This window comes from Oryctolagus cuniculus, chromosome 10 (genome assembly GCF_964237555.1).
Source record: "Oryctolagus cuniculus chromosome 10, mOryCun1.1, whole genome shotgun sequence".
Lineage (NCBI taxonomy): Eukaryota > Metazoa > Chordata > Mammalia > Lagomorpha > Leporidae > Oryctolagus > Oryctolagus cuniculus.
The window spans coordinates 72,245,676-72,266,620 of NC_091441.1; the positions used below are offsets into that span (position 1 = coordinate 72,245,676).

At 38.6% G+C, this 20,945-nt stretch overlaps 1 protein-coding gene across 1 annotated transcript in view; it reads right to left on the bottom strand.

Annotated features, from left to right (window-relative positions):
• The window catches only part of CNTNAP3 (contactin associated protein family member 3), a 198,331-nt gene extending 178,038 nt beyond the window's left edge, over positions 1–20,293 (bottom strand). The window contains exons 1-2 of the mRNA XM_070049821.1: positions 20,284–20,293; positions 18,147–18,340 (exon numbers count right to left, since the gene is read on the bottom strand). Coding sequence (XP_069905922.1) covers positions 18,147–18,340; positions 20,284–20,293 — 204 coding nt within the window. The remainder of the gene's footprint in view (positions 1–18,146; positions 18,341–20,283) is intronic.
• Positions 20,294–20,945: the final 652 nt, after the last annotated feature.

The window sequence follows — 20,945 nt, forward strand, 5'->3', positions numbered from 1 at the left end:
GGTACCAGACAAGGATGCCCACTCTCACCACTGCTATTCAATATAGTTCTGGACGTTCTAGCCAGAGCTATTAGGCAAGAAAAAGAAATTAAAGGGATACAAATTGGGAAGGAAGAACTCAAACTATCCCTCTTTGCAGATGACATGATTCTGTATTTAGGGGACCCAAAGAACTCTACTAAGAGACTATTGGAACTCATAGAAGAGTTTGGCAAAGTAGCAGGGTATAAAATCAATGCACAAAAATCAACAGCCTTTGTATACACAGACAATGCCATGGCTGAGGAAGAACTTCTAAGATCAATCCCATTCACAATAGCTACAAAAACAATCAAATACCTTGGAATAAACTTAACCAAGGACGTTAAAGACCTCTACGACGAAAATTACAAAACCTTAAAGAAAGAAATAGAAGAGGATACCAAGAAATGGAAAAATCTTCCATGCTCATGGATTGGAAGAATCAATATCATCAAAATGTCCATTCTCCCAAAAGCAATTTATAGATTCAATGCAATACCAATCAAGATACCGAAGAGCTTCTTCTCAGATCTGGAAAAAATGGTGCTGAAATTTATATGGAGGCACAAGAGACCTCGAATAGCTAAAGCAATCTTGTAAACAAAAACAAAGCCGGAGGCATCACAATACCAGATTTCAGGACATACTACAGGGTAGTTGTAATCAAAACAGCATGGTACTGGTACAGAAACAGATGGATAGACCAATGGAACAGAATTGAAACACCAGAAATCAACCCAAACATCTACAGCCAACTTATATTTGATCAAGGATCTAAAACTAATTCCTGGAGCAAGGACAGTCTATTCAATAAATGGTGCTGGGAAAATTGGATTTCCACGTGCAGAAGCATGAAGCAAGACCCCTGCCTTACGCCTTACACAAAAATCCACTCAACATGGATTAAAGACCTAAATCTATGACCTGACACCATCAAGTTACTAGAGAACATTGTAGAAACCCTTCAAGATATTGGCACAGGCAGAGTTTCTGGAAAAGACCCGGGAGGCACAGGCAGTCAAAGCCAAAATTAACTATTGGGATTGCATCAAATTGAGAAGTTTCTGTACTGCAAAAGAAACAGTCAGGAGAGTGAAGAGACAACCGACAGAATGGGAAAAAATATTTGCAAACTATGCAACAGATAAAGGGTTAATAACCAGAATCTACAAAGAGATCAAGAAACTCCACAAAAACAAAACCAACAACCCACTTAAGAGATGGGCTAAGGACCTCAATAGACATTTTTCAAAAGAGGAAATCCAAATGGCCAACAGGCACATGAAAAAATGTTCAAGGTCACTAGCAATCAGGGAAATGCAAATCAAAACCACAATGAGGTTTCACCTCACCCCGGTTAGAATGGCTCACATGCAGAAATCTACCAACAACAGATGCTGGCGAGGATGTGGGGAAAAAGGGACACTAACCCACTGTTGGTGGGAATGCAAACTGGTGAAGCCTCTATGGAAGTCAGTCTGGAGATTCCTCAGAAACCTGAAGATAACCCTACCGTTCGACCCAGCCATCCCACTCCTTGGAATTTACCCAAAGGAATTTAAATTGGCAAACAAAAAAGCGGTCTGCACCCTAATGTTTATTGCAGCTCAATTCACAATAGCTAAGACCTGGAACCAACATAAATGCCCATCAACGATAGACTGGATAAAGAAATTATGGGATAGGTACTCTTTAGAATACTATACCGCAGTAAGAAACAACGAAATCCAGTCACTTGCAACAAAATGGAGGAATCTGGAACACATCATGCTGAGTGAAATAAGCCAGTCCCAAAGGGACAAATACCATATGTTCTCCCTGATCGGTGATGACTGACTGAACACCAAGAGGGAAACCTGTTCGAGTGAGGTGGACACTATGGGAAACGGTGGCTTGATCAGCATAGCCCTGACTGTTAATGAACAACTTAATACATTATCCCTCTTAGTGGTTTTTTTGTCTGTTCTACTTAATATGACTGGTTTAGTTCTGTAATTGATGCACAGTTATTCTTAAGTGTTGAAAATTAACTGAAATGTGATCCTTGTTGAACATGGGAGTGGGAATGGGAGAGGGAAGAGATGTATAATTTGGGATATGCTCAGGCTGACTTGCCCCAAGTGGTGGAGTTGGAAGCATACCAGGGGATTCCAATTCAATCCCATCGAGGTGGCATGTACCAATGCCATCTCACTGTTCCAGGTGAACAATTTCAGTTCACAGTTGGTCATGGTGGAGGGACTGGGAGTCAAAGAGAGCACATAGACAAGTCTAGTACCTGCTAACGCTAACTGATGGAGTAAATAAAGGGGAGAGTGATCCAACATGGGAAGTGAGATACTCAGCAGACTCATAGAATGGCAGATGTCCTAAATAGCACTCTGGCCTCAGAATCAGCCCTAAAGGCCTTCGGATCTGGCTGAAAAGCCCATGAGAGTATTTCAGGCATGGAAAGCCAAGACACTCTGGCAAAAGATCTCTGTGAGTGAGATCCCAGTGGAAAGAACAGGTCATCAAAGAAGGAGGTACCTTTCTCTGAAGGGAGGAGAGAACCTCCACTTTGACTATGACCTTGTCTAAACAAGATAAGAATCGGAGAACTCAGAGGGCTTCCATAGCCTTGGAAACTCATGACTGGAGCATAGGGAGATTACTGATGCCATAGACAGGAGTGTCAATTGGTAAAGTCAACAACAGGAGTCACTGTGCACTTACTCCTCATGTAGGATCTCTGTCCTTAATGTGCTGTGCATTGAGATTTAATGCTATAACGAGTACTCAAACAATATATTTCACTTTGTGTTTCTATGGGGGTGCAAACTGTTGAAATCCTTACTTAATGCATACTAAACTGATCTTCTGTAAAAAAAAAAAAAAGAAATTATCAATTCCCAACTTGACTCTCACTGGGATTAAACATGACAATAGGTCTGCTCTGATTTCATCATCATTTAAAAAAAATCATCTATTATTTTTCACATTATGTTTCTGTGTGGGAGCAAACTGTTGAAATCCATACTTAATGTATACTAAGCTGATCTTCTGTATATTAAGATAATCGAAAATGAATCTTGATGTGAATGGAAGGGGAGAGGGAGTGGGAAAGGGGAGGGTTGTGGGTGGGAGGGACGGTATGGGGGGGAAGCCATTGTAATCCATAAGTCGTACTTTGGAAATTTATATTCATTAAATAAAAGTTTAAAAAAAATAAAAAAAATTAGAGAAGAAATTAACAAAATTGGAACTAAAAACAATATAAAAGATTAGTGAAATTAATAACTTTTTTAAAAAAAAAAGGGAGAAGACTGAAATCAATGAAATCAGAAATGAAAAAGGAGGTGTGGCAATGGACACCACAGAAATAAAAACAATCATCAGGAACTACTATACACAGTCAATTTGTCAACAAATTGGAATTCTAGAACACATGGATAGATTTCTGGACACATACAATCTACTAAATCTACTGAAGAATTGGCCGGCGCTGCGGCTCACTAGGCTAATCCTCCGCCTTGTGGCGCTGGCACACCGGGTTCTAGTCCCGGTCAGGGTGCCGCATTCTGTCCCGGTTGCCCCTCTTCCAGGCCAGCTCTCTGTTGTGGCCAGGGAGTGCAGTGGAGGAAGGCCCAAGTCCTTGGGCCCTGCACCCCATGGGAGACCAGGATAAGTACCTGGCTCCTGCCATCGGATCAGCGCGGTGCGCCGGCCGCAGCGCGCCAGCCGCGGCGGCCATTGGAGAGTGAACCAATGGCAAAGGAAAACCTTTCTCTCTGTCTCTCTCTCTCACTGTCCACTCTGCCTGTCAAAAAAAAAATCTAAAGAATTATGAATACATAGAAAACCTGAGTAGACCAAAAAAAAAAAAAAAAAACCAAGGCAGAGATTAAATCAATAATAAAGACAATCCCAACAAAGAAAAGCAAAGGACCAAACAGCTTCACTGCTGAATTCTACTAAACTTTTAAAGAACTAATTCCGATTCTTCTCAAACTATTAAAAATAAGTTAAAGAGAGAAAATCATCCCAAACACCTTATATGAGGCCTACATCAATTTAATTCCAAAACTTGAAAAAGATACAACAAAGAAAGAGAACTAAAGGCTGATATCCCTGATGAACATAGATGTCAAAATTCTCATTAATGCTAGTTAATCAGATCCAAAAATACACCAAAGGGATCATTCAACCAGGCAAAGTGGGATTTATACTTAGTATGCTGGTATAGTTCAACATATACAAATCAATAAATTTGATAATCACATTCACAAATCAAGGAATAAAAACCATATTATTATCTTAATCAATGCAGAAAAAGCATTTGATAAAATAAAATATATTCTTATGATAAAAACCTTAACCAAATTGGGTATAGAAGGAATATTCCTCACACAATCTAGGGAATATACAACAAACCTATAGCCAACATCATTTTGAAGGAGGAAATGTTGGAATCATTTCACTAAATCCACAACCAGACAAGGATGCCCACTTTCACCATTGCCTTTCAATATAGTTCTGAAGTTTTAGCCAGAGACATTAGGTAAGAAAAAGAAATCAAAGGGATGCAAATTGGAAAGGAGGAAATAAAATTATTCCTGTTTGCAAGTGGCATGATTCTATCTATAGGGGTTCAAAAGACTCCATTAAGAAACTACTGGAACTCATAAAATAGTTTGGTAAAGTTTAGGATACAGAATAAACACTCAAAATTCAATAGCTTTTGTATATACTAAAAATGCCATGGCTGAGAAAGAATTTGTAAGATCAGTACCATTCACAAGAGCTACAAAAATTAAATAGCTTGGAATAAATTTAACCAAGGTTGTGAAAGTTCTCTACAATGAAAATTACAAAACATTAAAGAAATATTAGAAGGAGAAACACAGAAACGGCAAAATCTTCTGGTGTGTGTAACGAGAGAATAATTAATATAATCAAAATTTCCATACTGTCCAAAGCAATTTACAGATTGAATGCTATCCCAATCAAAATATTAACAACATTCTTCTAGGATCTAGAAAAGAACAATGCTAAAATTCATATGGAAACACAAGAGACCCCAAATAGCTAAAATAATCTTAAACAACAAAGACAAAGCTGGAAGCGTTGTAATATCACACATCAAGATATAATACAGGGCAAGTATAATCAAAAGAACCTGGCACAAAAATATATATGAATAGACTTGTAGACAAATGGAACAGAATAGAAACCCCAGAAATTAATCCACACAGTTAAAACTAATCTGTGACAAATGAACTAAAATCAATGCGTAGAGAAAGGGCAGGCTCTTTAATAAATGATGCTGAGAAAACTGGATCTCCTATGCAAAAGTTTAAAACAAAATCCCTACCTTACACCTTTACAAGAATCAACTGAAAATGCATCAGAGTTCTAAATATATAATCTGATACCATCAAATTACTAGAGAAAAATAGCAGCGAAACTTATCTGTAAGACATCTGCATAGGCAAAGAATTCTTGAAAAGACTCCAGAAACACAGGCCATAAAGATAAAAACAGACAAATGGGATTACACCAAGCTAAAATGCTTGGTTTTAGCTTGGATTACACTAAGCTAAAGTACAAGTAAACACTCAATAAATAAAGAGGCAACAGACAGAATGGGAGAAATATTTGTAAACTAGGCTACTGATACAAGATTAATATCCAGGATTCATAAAAAGCTCAATAATTTAAACAAAAACAAAACAAAACAATCTAGCTAAGAAATGGGGAAAATGAGTGCTGTGGCGTAGTGGGTAAAGCTGCTGCCTGTAGTGCTAGCATCTCATATGAATGCCAGTTCGAATCCTGGCTGCTCCATTTCCAATCCAGCTCTCTACTATGGCCTAGGAAAGCTGTAAAAGATGGTTTAACTCCTTGGATCCCTGCACCTGCATGAGAGACAGGGAAGAAGCTCCTGGCTCCTGGCCTCAGATGTTCCCAGTTGTGGCTGTTGTGGACATTTCAGGAGTGAACTAGCAGATGGAACACTTCTCTCTCTCTCTCTCTCCTCCCCCCCAACCTCTGCCTCTGCCTCTCCATAACTCTGCCTCTCAAATAAATAAATAAATCTTTAAAAAGAAAAACAGAATGGAGAAAATGGGGCAGGCATTGTGGTTTACCAAGTAAAGTCGCCACCTGTGGTGCTGGCATCCCATATGGGTGCAGGATTGAGTCCTGACTGGTACGTTTCTGATCCAGCTCCCTGCTAATGTACCTGAGACAGCAGCAGAGGATGGCCCAAGTGCTTAGGCCCATGCACCTGTGTGGGAGATCCAGATGACGCTCTTGACACCTGGCTCTGGACAAGCCCAGCCTAGGCAATTGCAGCCATTTGGGGAGTGAACCATAAGATGGAAAATCCCTCTCTCTCTCTCTCTCTCTCTCTCTCTCTCTTTCTCTCCCCCCCTCTATCTAACTCTGCCTTTCAAATAAATAAATAAATCTAGAAAAACCAGAAAGGTGAAAAGGCTCGTGGCTCGTGGCTCTGGACCATCCTAGCCCTGACCATTGCAGCCATTTGGGGGATTGAACCAGGGGGTGAAAGAGATATCTCTCTCTCTCTCTCTCTCTCCCTCTCTCTCCATCTCTCTCTACAACCCAACCATTCAAGTAAATAAACAGACCTTTTAAAAAAAAGACAATCAAAATGTCCCCAAAGTCCATTTCATTTCTACACATTTCTTGAACTTTATATTAACTACCACATATCAGAGAAATCATATTTGTCTTTTTGAGACTGGCTTATTTCACTAAATGTAATGGAAGTTTTACCAAGAGCAATTAGGCAAGAGAAAGACAAAAGGCATAGAAGTATGCCTTTTTACAGATAATATGAATTTATATATAAGAAAAACCTAGACTCGACAAAAAAGGAAAGAAAAACTCTTAGAATTGATAAGAAAATTCGGTAAAGTTGCAGCATAGAAAATTAACACACACAATCAGCAATGTTTTTATGCACTAGAATGAATTTCCTGAAAAAGAAATTATAAGAGTAATGCCATTCACAAGATATACAAAACTGTATCAGAATAAAATTTACCAAGGAAGTAAAAGATTTCTTCAATGAAAATTATAAAATATTAATGAAAGAAATTGAAGAAGATAGAAAAAAGTGAAACGATAACCTACATTCATTTATTGGAAGAAATAATGTCCTTAAAATGTCCCTATTCTCCAAAGTGATTTACACATTCAATGCAATCTCTATCAAAACATCAATGAGATTCTTCACAGAACTAGAAAAAAAATCCTAAAATTCACATGGAAGAACAAAAGAACCTGAAATGACAAAGCAATCTTGAACAAAAAGATCAAAGCTGGATGCATCATAATACCTGATTTTAAGACTTTCTCTCAGAGCCACATAGCCAAAAGAGCAGAGTACTAGCACATAGTACAGACACATAGATCAGTGGAATAAAATAGTTATCTCAGAAATTAATCCATGCATCTAAAGCCAATAAATTCTCCACAAATGTGTTTAAGACATATGCTGGAGGGAGGACACTCTCTTTAAAAATACGTTTTGGTAAAACTGGATATTCATATGCAGAAAATTGACCTTTTCCCCCATGTCTCAACCTATGCAAAAATAAACTCAAATGGTTCAAGGACCTAAATGTAAGACCTAAAACTATTAAACTACTAAAAGAACTACAAGGAAAGTACTTCAAGACATCAGTACAAGCAATGATTTTTTTTTTTTTTGGATAAAACTCAGAAAACATAGGCAACAAAAGCAAAAATAGATAAATGGGATTATACCCAACCAAGAAATTCTGCAAAGCAAAGGAAACAGTAAACAGATTAAAGAGACAGTGACAGATGGGAGAAAATATTACAAATTATTCATCAGACAAAGGATTAATACAGTATAAGAAACTTATATAACTTAATCAGCAAAGGATATGAATACACATTTCTCAAAAGAAAACTTATAAATGGCCAATACATATGTGAAAAAAATGTTCAATATCATTAGCCATCAGGGTTATACAAATCAGAACCACAATGAGATACTATCTCACCTCAGATTAGCTATTATGAAAAAGACAAAAAAATAACAAATGCTAATGAGGATTTGTTGAAAAGGGAATCTTTACATACAACTATTGGGAATTCAAATTAGTACAGCCATTATGGAGAACAGTATGAATGTTACTCATAAAACTAAAAATAAATCTGCCATATATCCCAGCTGTCTCACTTCTGGGAGTCAATCTGATGGAAGTGAAATTAGTATATCAAAGTGATCTGTACACGCCCATGTTCATTGCAGCACTACTTACAACAGCCGTGATATGGAATCAACCCAGGTGTCCACTGATACATGAATGGATAAAGAAAATTTGATATATATACACAACAAATACTATTAAGCCAAGAAGGTATTAAATTCTGTCATTTATAGTAAGATAGATGGAACTGGAGGTCACTGTGCACTTACTCCCCATATAGGACCTCTATCCTTAATGAGATGTACTATGAGAATTAACGGTAAAACTTATCTTCAAACAGCCAGGGCTGGGCTGGCCAAAGCCCAAGAGGCAGAAATTCTACCCACATGGGAGGCAGGAGCCCAAATACTTGGAGCCATCATATGCCGCCTTCCCAGGCACATCAGCAGGGAGCTGGATTGGAAGCAGAGCAGCCTAGTCTCAAACCAGCCACTCTGCAGGTGTCGCAAGCAGCAGCTTAACTTGCTGTACCACACACAGGACCCTCTACAGACTTTTTGAATTACCCTTATTGTCACCATTTAATGAATTCAATACTCTGACTAACTATAGAATTTTTTTATTGTGAGCAAATGGCTAATGCTAGTGAATAGTTAGAATCCACTAAATAAACCAGAGATGATTATTATTGAGCTTCCCGTGATAAGATATTCACCCCTAAGAAACTTGAGAATGAAGAGGAACTTTGATGGACCTTGATGAAGGCATTATAATTTGGATTGTTGGAAAATTAATAAGGACAACATTCCAGAAAGCAAAAGTAATGTGAACCAGATACGTAGTAATATACAACATACACAAAATAATAGATAAGATCCACATTAAAGATACAGAAAGCAGTGAGATATGCAGAGGCTTTGACTGAAATGGAGAGGATACCATGAATTTTGTGAATGTTGTAAAATTTCAGAGTGAAGTCTCAAGTTTGAATTTGAAGTACCTAATGGATATATCAATTCAAGGTGCCTAATGGATATATGAATTGCTCAAACTGCTTGTATAAGTAACTCAGGGACCTTGTTTTAAATCATTCACCCTTTCTTTTAGTAAATAAGACAATGAGTTTGGTTAGGGTTAGTGATATGCTTTTTGAAAATATGTGCTGTGGGCCGGCACTGTGGCTTAGCAGGCAAAGCCACCGCCTGCAGTGCTGGCATCCCATAGGGGTGCCAGTTGAGGTCCTGGCTGCTCCACTTACAATTTAGCTCTCTGCTATGGCCTGGAAAAGCAGTAGAAGATGGCCCAAGTCCTTGGGCCCCTGCACCCACGTGGGAGACCTGGAAGAAACCCCTGGCTCCTGACTTCGGATCAGCCCAGCTCTGACCGTTGCAGCCATCTGGGGAGTGAACCAATGGGTGGAAGACTCTCTCTCTTTCTCTCTCTCTCTCTCTCTCTCTCTCTCTTTCTCTCTCTCTCTCTCTGCCTCTGCCTCTCTGCAACTCTGCCTTTCAAATAAATACATACATCTTTTAAAAAAAGAAAGAAAATATGTTCTGAATCATAATAATCACATTCTTGACTACAGATTTGCCCTCTGTAACTAGCAGTTTTCCTAGCAGAGCTCTTTTTTTCAGAAATAAAGTTAACTATCAATTGTCTACTATTTATCATATTCTTACAAAGATGAGCCAATACTGCTGTACTCATATGGTCACTGCAGCTTTCATAATAAATTACTTATTTTATTAGAGGTTATTCCCCTTACCTGGGCATTAGTTTTAGATATGATTAGACGCAGTTAACTTAAAGAGATTTAATTTTTATTACCTAAGATATTATGATTTTTGTATTTTATATATTTCAGGGGAGGTACTTTTTATTTTTTATTTTTATACTATTATATTGGTTCACTTAATCAAACGGCAGAGAGACAGATTTACAGATAAACAAATAGAGCTGCTAGGCACTGGATGTCTTAACCAGTGTTTTAACCTGTAGGTCAAGCACAAGTCACCAATATTAGCTAACACTCTTGATAAAGAAAAAGTTACATGGTTTTTAGCTTATTGTTATCTTTTCCAGGACAAATTCAGTCAAATTGTATCACCTACTTTAAGGTCATTGTATTAACTTTCCTCCACTAAGGGAATAGAATGCATTTCCACCTCTCTCCTAAGCCTGCTTCTTTTTCTTTTATGTTGAAGGCACATTAAAAATTTATTCTTCAACATCATATTTCTTAAATGCTCTCTTTATCCTATTCTTGTTGGCTTTTGCGTATTTTTGGTCTGAGTCTATCCATTATCCATGCTAATATTTTTATTATTAAAAAGTCCCAGTTCTTTGTCTGCAATTTCTGATTCCTATAACAAAATTATTAAAATGTTAAACCAAGGCTGGCGCCGTGGTTCACTTGGCTAATCCTCCACCTGCGGTGCTGGCACCCCAGATTCCAGTCCCGGTTGGGGCACTGGATTCTGTCCCGGTTGCTCCTCTTCCAGTCCAGCTTGCTGCTGTGGCACAGGAAGGCAGTGGAGGATGGCCCAAGTACTTGGGCCCTGCACCTGCATGGGAGACCAGGAAGAAGCAGCTGGCTCCTGGCTTCGGATCGGCGCAGCACACTGGCCGTAGCGGCCATTTGGGGGGTGAACCAACGGAAAGGAAGACCTTTCTTTTTGTCTCTCTCTCTCTCTCACTGTCTAACTCTGCCTGTCAAAAAAAAAAAATGTTAAGCCAAAAGCAGACACAAACTCCTTTAGCAGAAAAAGCTGAGTTTTAGAAAATATACATTTTTATTTACTCTTCTTTATATGAATATTTTAAGTTTTATTGAAGAAATAGTAACATGCATAATTACCATCCAGTTGTGAATGTTTGGTGTGTACATAATATAGCCTTTCCAAAATCTGACAAACATTATCACTTGATTGTCTGAATAGATTCATGTCTTAATCCACACTCTTACTGACTGTATGCCTCGCATTAATTGCTTCAAGGGCTGGACCAGGTTTGTACTGGGAAATCCTGAGTCATAAAAGCTATTTCAAAAGAGAAAAACCCTAATACTCATACAGCATTTTAAAATATTTTTTGATGATAGAAAATATTCCACTCTATTATATTTTCAGTTAATAACTGTATCTTGGGATGGATACTCATTTGGTATCCATCATCTGAGACATCATTTGTAAGTGTACCATTATTCAAACACTGTCAAAAGAGTTATTTACATAAGAGGAGGGGCAAACCAGTAAAAGATAATTTTCTGGTACAAACATGTACTTTTTTTTCTTCTAGTAGTACTATTAGTAGGAATACCTTAAGAAACAACCTGACCTCATACGAAGACATATTCAGGAATAGGAGGAAGAAAAAACAATGTTTGGAAATCCAGCTTTATTTTTCCAGCAAAATATTCTTGGTCATGGTGAGAGATAACATGATCTCATTCTGCTGACTCAAGTACTGGAGGAGTGATCACTGATGAGCCATCTCCCCCCGTGTTGAGTTTTTCACTCATTTCTATGACAATAAAGAAGCAATCCTGCCTTGCTAAGATTTGTTTCATTTTATATTTTGGAAAGACCACACTATGTACACACCAAATAAAGAGTAACTGGGGCTGGTGCCGTGGCTCACTAGGCTAATCCTCTGCCTGTGGTGCCGGCACACCGGGTTCTAGTCCCAGTCGAGTTGCCGGATTCTGTCCTGGTTGGCCCTTTTCCAGGCCAGCTCTCTGCTGTGGCCCGGGAGTGCAGTGGAGGATGTCCCAAGTCCTTGGGCCCTGCACCCCATGGGAGACCAGGAGAAGCACCTGGCTCCTGTCTTGGGATCAGCACGGTGTGCCGCCTGCAGCGCGCCGGCCGCAGCGGCCATTGGAGGGTGAACCAACGGCAAAAGAAGACCTTTCTCTCTGTCTGTCTCTCTCTCATTGTATACTCTGCCTGTCAAAAAAAAAAAAAAAAAAAAAAAAGGAAGAGTAACTGGGAGGTGATCATGCATGTCACTATTTTGGCATTAAAACTTACAGAGCCTCGCATTACAAAGGGTAAATAAGAGTGTAAGTAGCCTCAAAGTCAGGCTTGCAGAATTTCACAGGATTCATTGTGGGTTTCTGCAGGCTGGGTTGGATATATTTAGATTATTATCTGGCCCTGACAGTCTTCAGGCTGTTCTCTGAGCACCAGACTCTGTTTCGATTTGGACGTCAGACAGGAAAGTTAGCATGTGGAAAACTAAATTCTTTATTTCCACACGTTACCACCCCCAACCAATCCACACCAGGCTTCCACATCTCAATGAATATCACAGCATCCATTAGGAGCTTGAATCAAACCCCAAGGAGTCACCTATGACTTCAACACTTGACCCACCAACCTGTGCTATCAACTCATAATCCTTCACCTTCACCCTATAGTATCAGATTATGTCTTCAATGTCTCTGTGGTGTGTGGTTACCTTCCATCCTCTCCACCTTTGCCACTGCAGTCCTGTTGATCATCATCCTTCACCTGGGCCATTGCCACAACTTCACACACTTTCTGTTTTCATCTTTGTAACTGGCTTGCAATGATAAAGTCTGTGGAATTTTAATTCCTGCTGTAAATTACCACATATTTTATGCAACATATTAATCAAATTGTTCCATTTAAAGGACTTGAATGACTTAGATAAAAAGAAGCAACACTGACTGCATTGTCTGCTTATCTCTGGCTTCATGATATTTGGGCTACATTTTCCTTCTAGCTGCTGTTTAAAAATGTCAGGTGAGGGGACTGGCGTTGTGGTGCAGTGGGTTTAGTCCACTGTCTGCAATGCCAGCATCCCATACGGGCACCACTTTGAGTCCTGAATGCCCATCTTCCGACCCAACTCCTTGCTAGTGTGCCTGGGAAAACAGTGAAAGGTGGCCCAAGTCCTTGGCACCCTGAACACATGTGGAAGAACTGGATAGGGTTCCAGGCTCCTCCTGGCCCAGACCCAGCCATTGCAGCCTTTGGGTGTGAACTGGTAGATGGAAGATCTCTCTCTCTCTCCCTCTCTCTGTAACTATGCCTTTCAAATAAACAAATCTTTAAAAAATGTCAGGTAAAGTCTGTCTTTTCAGTCCCTCTGAAGCTTTCTGCTTAGGTAGCATACATGACTTCCTTCATTCCTGGGATAGGTTCTTCCTCATAGAACTGTTCTAAGACAGCAGCCCTAAATGCACACACACACTCTTCCATCTGCCTCCCACTCCATCCATCCTTCAGCCCTCCCTCTTCCCTTGCTTTGTGTTTCTTAATGGGCTTTCCAATTGTTGCTGCTATGTATAGGATTTCATTTGTTTTCTGTGTGTATCTACCCACTAGAATAATTTTATGCAATGAAACGTTCTCTGAATAATATTATGTGAAATTTTTAATTTTTAATTTTTTAAGGTGAACAAATTTCAAGTATTTCATTATACAGATTTAGGAGCATAATGATGCTTCCCATCCTACCCTCTCTCCTGCCCATGCCCCCACCTTTTCTCCTCCTTCTTTTCCCATTCCTTTAATTTTTACAATGATTTGCTCTCAGTCTAGTTTATTGTTGAAAACTTCTGTCAGCTGCATACATTGTGCTATAAATAATTATATCACAAGTCTTTATTACTTTACAAGTATTTATGATGTAAGAATTCCCTTAATCTACATTGAAACACATTTGAAATATTTCTCAGTGTCAGATATTATTATAATCATTTTACTTGTGGATACAAATAATATTCATAAATAAATAATATTTCATCAATGGTAAAAGTTACTATTCTATGAAAATACTCATTTTTAAGTAATTAGGATTTTTAAGTATATTAAGAAGATTTATTCTGTTAAGTATTTCAACTATTATCATGTATTATAAGTATCTTTCTATTCAGTTTAGAATTTGGGATCCAAAATATGTAATCATTCAAACTGAGGTATCCAAAATTTAAAACAAATAAAAACACCAAGTGTAAGGTGTTCTATTTGGATACAGTGGAGAAAAATACATTGGTAGCTCCTATACAGTCTACGTGTGTTTTCTCTAATTTTCTCCTAATTGAAGCTAAGTGAGAATAGCTCTTGGAAGGCACAGAATGAAGGCCAGAGATTGAAGATCATCAGATCACCAGTGCATCCAGAGGAATCAGCTGTGTGAGCACATGCTATGAGAGCAGAGACTGGGAAGGCACTGCACTTGACACCAGGCAGAGAGAGTTCGTATAGCAGTTGATCTCAGCGAGAAGAGGGGCTGGTGGTGTGGACACAATGGTCAGAGGGAAGTGGGCCCAGAGGATACATCCATGACTCTGCTCTCTCACAGAAGTGCAGTGCCAGAAAATGACTGCTCCCTCTGGACTCAGAGGTGATGGAACAGCTTCTGGCTGTGATAGCCCTTGAGTTACTGAAGTCATAGACGGTTTTCCCCTGTCTCTCCACATCTTCACATGCAACTTTCCTTAATCCAATTCGGAGTCACACCAATTTATCATTGTAAGGCAGATTGCACATGGGCAGATACAAGTACAGAGACAACACACTATTCCCTAGAAGAAAGGAATTTCCTAAGTAGGAAGCAAGGGCAAAAAGCAAATATTGGGGTTAAATTTGAAGCTAACGCTGTTTCCCACTTATGCTATTAGTTAGTTCATCAGGCTCCATGTTCTTGGCTTTGCAACACTTTTTTAATCTTAACACTATTACCTCAATGGTTACAATTAATAAGAAAATGAAGAAATGGAGCCTCCTGGTGGTTAAAGGGCTCTTTATCACTGTGTTTCCTGACTAGATTTCTTCCTCGTCTTTTTTTTTTTTTTTTTTAAGATTTTTTTATTTATTTGAAAGTCAGAGGTACACAGAGAGAGAAAGAGAGGCAGAGAGAGAGAGAGAGAGAGAGACAGAGAGAGAGGTTTTCTATCTGCTGGTTCACTCCCCAATTGCCTGCTACAGTTGGAGCTGAGCTGATCCGAAGCCAGGAGCCAGGAGCTTCCTCTGGATCTCCCACGTGGATGCAGGGCCCAAGGACTTGGGCCACCTTCCAATGCTTTCCCAGGCCATAGCAGAGAGCTGGATTGGAAGTGGAGCAGCTGGGACTCAAACCAGTGCCCATATGGAATGCCATCAGTGCAGGCGGTGGCTTTACCCGCTACACCACAGTGCTGGCCTCGATTTCTTCTTTTTTTAATTCATGCATTTTATGGGGTACAATGTGCTGTTCCAACACATGAATATAGCACAAACTATAGCGCCGGCCCCGGGTGTTTTATAAATCCATGCGTAAGAAGAGTCTTGAGAGAGTTTACCAAAAATGCATATTATGAAAATAATATGCATGGATTTCAAATTTTTTGCAGCTAAGTAAACTTATATTTTAATTTCATTTTCCATGATTTTTTTGATGTCCACTCATATTTGGCAGTCACAGTGATAGAGGATGAAGGAGATGCAAGAATCAATCTTTACCCTCAAAAATCTTTTAGCTTAGAATAGTGGAGGGGAGAGTTTCGAACACAGTATTATATTCATTGCGTTAGTTCAAAACAAGTTATAGATATGTACAGTGTTGGGAGGGATCACTTTGAATGTGATTATTCAAGAAAGGCACCCTGGGAAAGGATGAGTTTTATTCATTCATTCAGCAAACTTTTTTCCGATAGCCAAGTCCCACAAGGCACAACTGAATTTCAGACTTTCTTGAGCTTTCTTTTGTTGTAACAAAGAACCATGAACTGGGTAGGGAAACTCCTGCCAAAATCAAGGTGTTCCCAGGGCCTGCCACCTCCATAGACCTGGGGAGGCTCCATCCCTGTGGTTTGCTAGCTTCTGGTTGCCTCACATGTTCCATGGCTCATAGTACTTCAACAGTCTCATTTCATAAGTTCTCCCTGTGTGTCTCCAGTTGTTTTCCCTCTGTGTGTGTCTGTATGTGTCCAAACGACCCCAGTCATATCGGATTACTACCAACACTACTGACTTCATTTTTATTTGATTTTCTCCGTAAATATCTTATTTCTAAAGATGTCACATGCCAAGGTATGGGGAGGGGGTAGGGGTTGGCAATGTTAGGAACCCAACTTATTTTTTGTTAAAGAAATACAATTTGGGGCTGACGCTGTGGTGTAGCGCACAAAGCTGCTACCTGCAGTGCTGGCATCCCACATAGGCACCGGTTCAGGTCCCAGCTGCTCCGTTTCCGATCCATCTCTCTGCTATGGCCTGGGAAAGCAGTGGAGGATGGCCCAAGTCCTTGGGCCCCTGCACCTGCATGGGAGACCAGGAAAAAGTTCCTGGCTCCTGGCTTCAGATCGGCACAGTTCCGGCTGTTGCAGTGGCTGGGGCGTGAACCAGTGGATGGAAGAGTCTCTCTCTCTTTCTCTCTCCCTCTCTCTCTCTCTCTCTCTGCATGACCCTGACTTTCAAGTAAATAAATAAATCTTAAAAAAAAAGAAATACAATTCAATCCATAACGGAGGTGCAGAGATGAAGTTCTCATTATGATAAGCATCAGGAAAGTAAAGTAATTCCAGCGAATTACAGCACACTCCTGCAGGTGATGGGATTATGACAGTTGAATACTCTGTTATTTTTTATTATTCTGGATTAATATGGGCCTTGAAATGGATTATGGGAGTTACAGCTTTTGTTGTGTTTGTTATTCTGGGTTGATATGGACCTTATTCTTTACTCTATTTTCCCCTGGGCATGTAAACAAAACAAAAACACAGATGGTGGTGACTTGCTATGGCTTCCCTGTTTTGCTGATGTTAATAACAAAATTTTCAGGGTTCCACCAACATTTACGGATTCTGTGGGTGGGAGAAGCAGAGTCAAATGACAAACACTAGCATATTTTATAAGATGCCTCTTGGGGGAGTGTTCAGCCTAGTGGTTAAGCCATCCATGTCCCACTTCCGAGGGCCTAGGTTTGATTTCTGGCTTTGGCTCTGGCACCTGACTCCAGCTTCCTGCTTATGCAGACCTTCAGAATGTGCCCCTGGCTCCTAGCTCTGGCCCTGGCCCAGCCTTGGCAACTGACAGCATTTGGGGAGTGAACCAACCAATGGGAGCTCTCTGTATCTGTCTGGTATTCTCTCTCTCTCTCTCTCTCTGTGTGAGTGTGTGTGTTTGTCACTATCCCTCAAGTAAACAAATACATAATTTTTTTAAAAACGCTCATTTTTATAGCATCTCTTTTATAGGTAAAGTAGGCACAACATTTTAAACATTATAAATCAATACAGAACAAGATTTTAAACTGAAATGGGTTACCTCCAAACATTATGTAATAAATATATTTTAAATAAAAAATAAAATTATAATATTCACAAAAGTTAAACAAAAAAGTATTCCCCCAAAGAGGCACTGACATCTGATCAAAAATAGAAATGATGTCATTTCCGTAAGGAAATTCTAAGATTCCAGAGATTCTCACAGAGATCTATTACCTGTGAATTACAAAATGTGGCTAAAACTATTAAGGACACATGAGTATTCAAGTCCCAAGTATCTAAACTTTTCAAACAAGGGAAACTTATTTCTTACATTTTAAAATGTTCATGTCTTCTAGAAATATAAGATTAAATCAGAGAAAAAGAATTGGTTAATATAAAATGACACAGAGGCAAATTTAAACTAGAGAAAATAAGTTACACACAAGGGGTCTTCAACAAGCTCATGGAAAATTTCAGTTGTGAAAAAACTGCATGGATTTAAAAACCATTCTACGTCAAAATAAACTTACCTTTCAATTCCATTTTTCCACAGATTTTTGTGAAGTTACCTCAATATGACATTTTTCTTAAGTTCCACACTACTAAGGAATTTGTTAGTAAGACGTCTTACTTTTTCTCAGAAAAATTTTTTCAAATTATTAGGACTCTTTATCTAATGATTTGCAGCAAAATGTAACAATTATTATTAGAAAACTTACCCAGATGCTTTCTTCTCGCCGATACTGCTTCCAGTTCCTCCCACCATCACTGAACATCAGGAGGTAGTTGCTCACCCAGTTTGAGCTCCCATATCCTCCCTGGGTTGCCACAGAAGTGACCTTCATTCTCTCTCCAAGGTCAATCTGCAGCCACTGGTATTTATCAGATACAAGAGGGGTCCAGCCTCCAGCACCTTGTTGAAACAAAAAAAGTAGAAAAGAAAGAGGGGAAATTATTTAACATAGCTGTTACTAAATTACAAACTAAGATTATAAATATATTAAATATAAGGTAATTATAGATTCATAATAGAAAAAAGAAGACATTCATTATATAAATTAATAGACTCTAAATTGTTTTCATTTTTAGCTAGGTGAGTCCTGATTTTAACATTTTATATTTTGACTTGAACAGTCAGAGAATTTTTTTTCATCTTTTTATTTTAAAATTTCAAATTATACAGAAAAGAATTTGAGTTCAGTGAGCACACATAGATTTTTTTTGTCTTTTTTATTGATCTCTTTTTTTAAACTTTTATTTAATGAATATAAATTTCCAAAGTACAGCTTATGGATTACAATGGCTTCCCCCCCGCCATAACTTCCCTCCCACCCACAACCCTCCCCTTTCCTGCTCCCTCTCCCCTTCCATTCACATCAAGATTCATTTTAAATTCTCTTATATACAGAAGATCAGTTTAGTATTTATTAAGTAAAGATTTCAACAGTTTGCACCCACATAGAAACACAAAGTGAAAAATACTGTTTGAGTACTAGTTATAGTATTAAATCACAATGTATGGCACATTAAGGACAGAGATCCTACATGAGGAGTAAATGCACAGTGACTCCTGTTGTTGACTTAACAAAATGACACTCTTGTTTATGGCATCAGCAATGACCCTAGGCTCTTGTCATGAGTTGCCAAGCTATGGAAGCCTTTTGAGTTCACTGACTCTGATCATATTTACACAAGGTCATAGTCAGAGTGGAAGTTCTCTCCTCCCTTCAGAGAAAGGTACCTCCTTTCCACTGGGATCTCACTCGCGGAGATCTTTCATGTAGTTTGTTTTTTTTTTTTTTTTTTTTTTTTTTTTTTTTTTTTTTTTTGGCAGAGTGTCTTGGCTTTCCATGCCTGAAATACTCTCATGGGCTCTTCAGCCGGATCCGCATGCCTTAAGGGCTGATTCTGAGGCCAGAAGCACACATAGATTTAACATTTGGTCATATTTGCCTCATAGGTAAATTTTTTAAAAAAAATGTATTTTATTTATTTGAAAGAGTTACAGAGAGAGGTAGAGACAGGGAGAGAGGTCTTCCATCTGCTGGTTCACTCCCCAGATAGCAGCAACAGGTGGCACTGCACTGATCCGAAGCCAAGAGCCAGGAGCCAGGAGCTTCTTCCAGGTCTTCCATGCAGGTGCAGGGGCCCAAGAACGGGCCATCCTATACTGCTTTCCCAGGCCATAGCAGAGAGCTGGATGGAAAGAAGAGCAGCCAGGACTGGAACCAGCACCCATATGGGATGCCGGCACCACAGCTGGAGGATTAACCTACTGTGCTACACAGGCCCCTCATAGGTAAATGTTATATACATATATATACATACATAAACATACTTTTTTATCAGGTGCATGTATTAGGATCATATAATGTAGGATAAATGACAGATCATTAAATGAGGGAAGAAGGCTATCTCACTGTGAAAGAGATACAATTCAGTGAAGATGTTATATATATATCTATATAGCAAATAATATGACATGCACTTTCTTTTTTAATTAACTTCCACATATGAGAGAAAACATCTGGTGTTTGTCTTTCTGTGTCTATCTTATTTCACATGGTATAATGACCTCTAATTCCATCCATTTTGTTGTAAATATTAAGATTTATTTTTTATAGCTGAACAGCACTCCATTGTGTATATATATCATATTTAATTTATTCATTCATCTATTGATAGACATCTAGGTGGATGCCATATCTTTGCTATTATGAATAGTGCTGCAATAAACATGGGAGTGTAGGCATATCTTTCATAGGCTGGTTTACTTTCCTTTAGATATATTCCATGGTGTTGGATAGTCGGGTTTTACAGATCTTTATTATTAGTTTTTTAAAGGAAACCCCATACTGTTTTCCATAATTGCTGTACTGATTTTCATTCCCACCAAGTGTGTTAAAGTTCCCTTTTCCTCAACATCCAAGTAAGCATTTGTTATTTTTTGATATTTCGATGATAACTATAACTGGAGATAATACCTCATTGTGGTTTTTACTTGCATTTCCCTGATAACCATATTATTTAATGACCATTTGTATTGCTCTTTTTGAAAAAAAAAAATCTACTCAGGTCCTTGGTCTATTCATAATCTGCTTGTCTATTTTGTTGTTGAATTTCTTTTTACCTCTTTTATACTCTGGACATTAACACATTATCAGATGTGTAGTTTGAAAACAAATTCTCTTATTCTGTCAGTTGTTTCTTCATTGTGTTGATCACTCCTTTTGCCATACAGACGCTTCTCAGTTTGATATAATCCCATTAGTTTATTTTGGCTTTTATTGCCTGTGTTTCTGAAATATTATCCAAAAATCATTGCTCAACCAATGTCTTATAAAGTTTCCCCTATGTGTTCCTGTAGTAGTTTTATGTTTTGATTTATATCTTTGATCTACTTTGAGTTGATTTTTATATAGGATATAAGTTATGGGTCTTGTTTCAAACTTTTGCATTTAGAAATCCAGTTTATTGAAGAGACTGTTTTTCTTCCAAGGAGTGTTTTTAGCACCTTT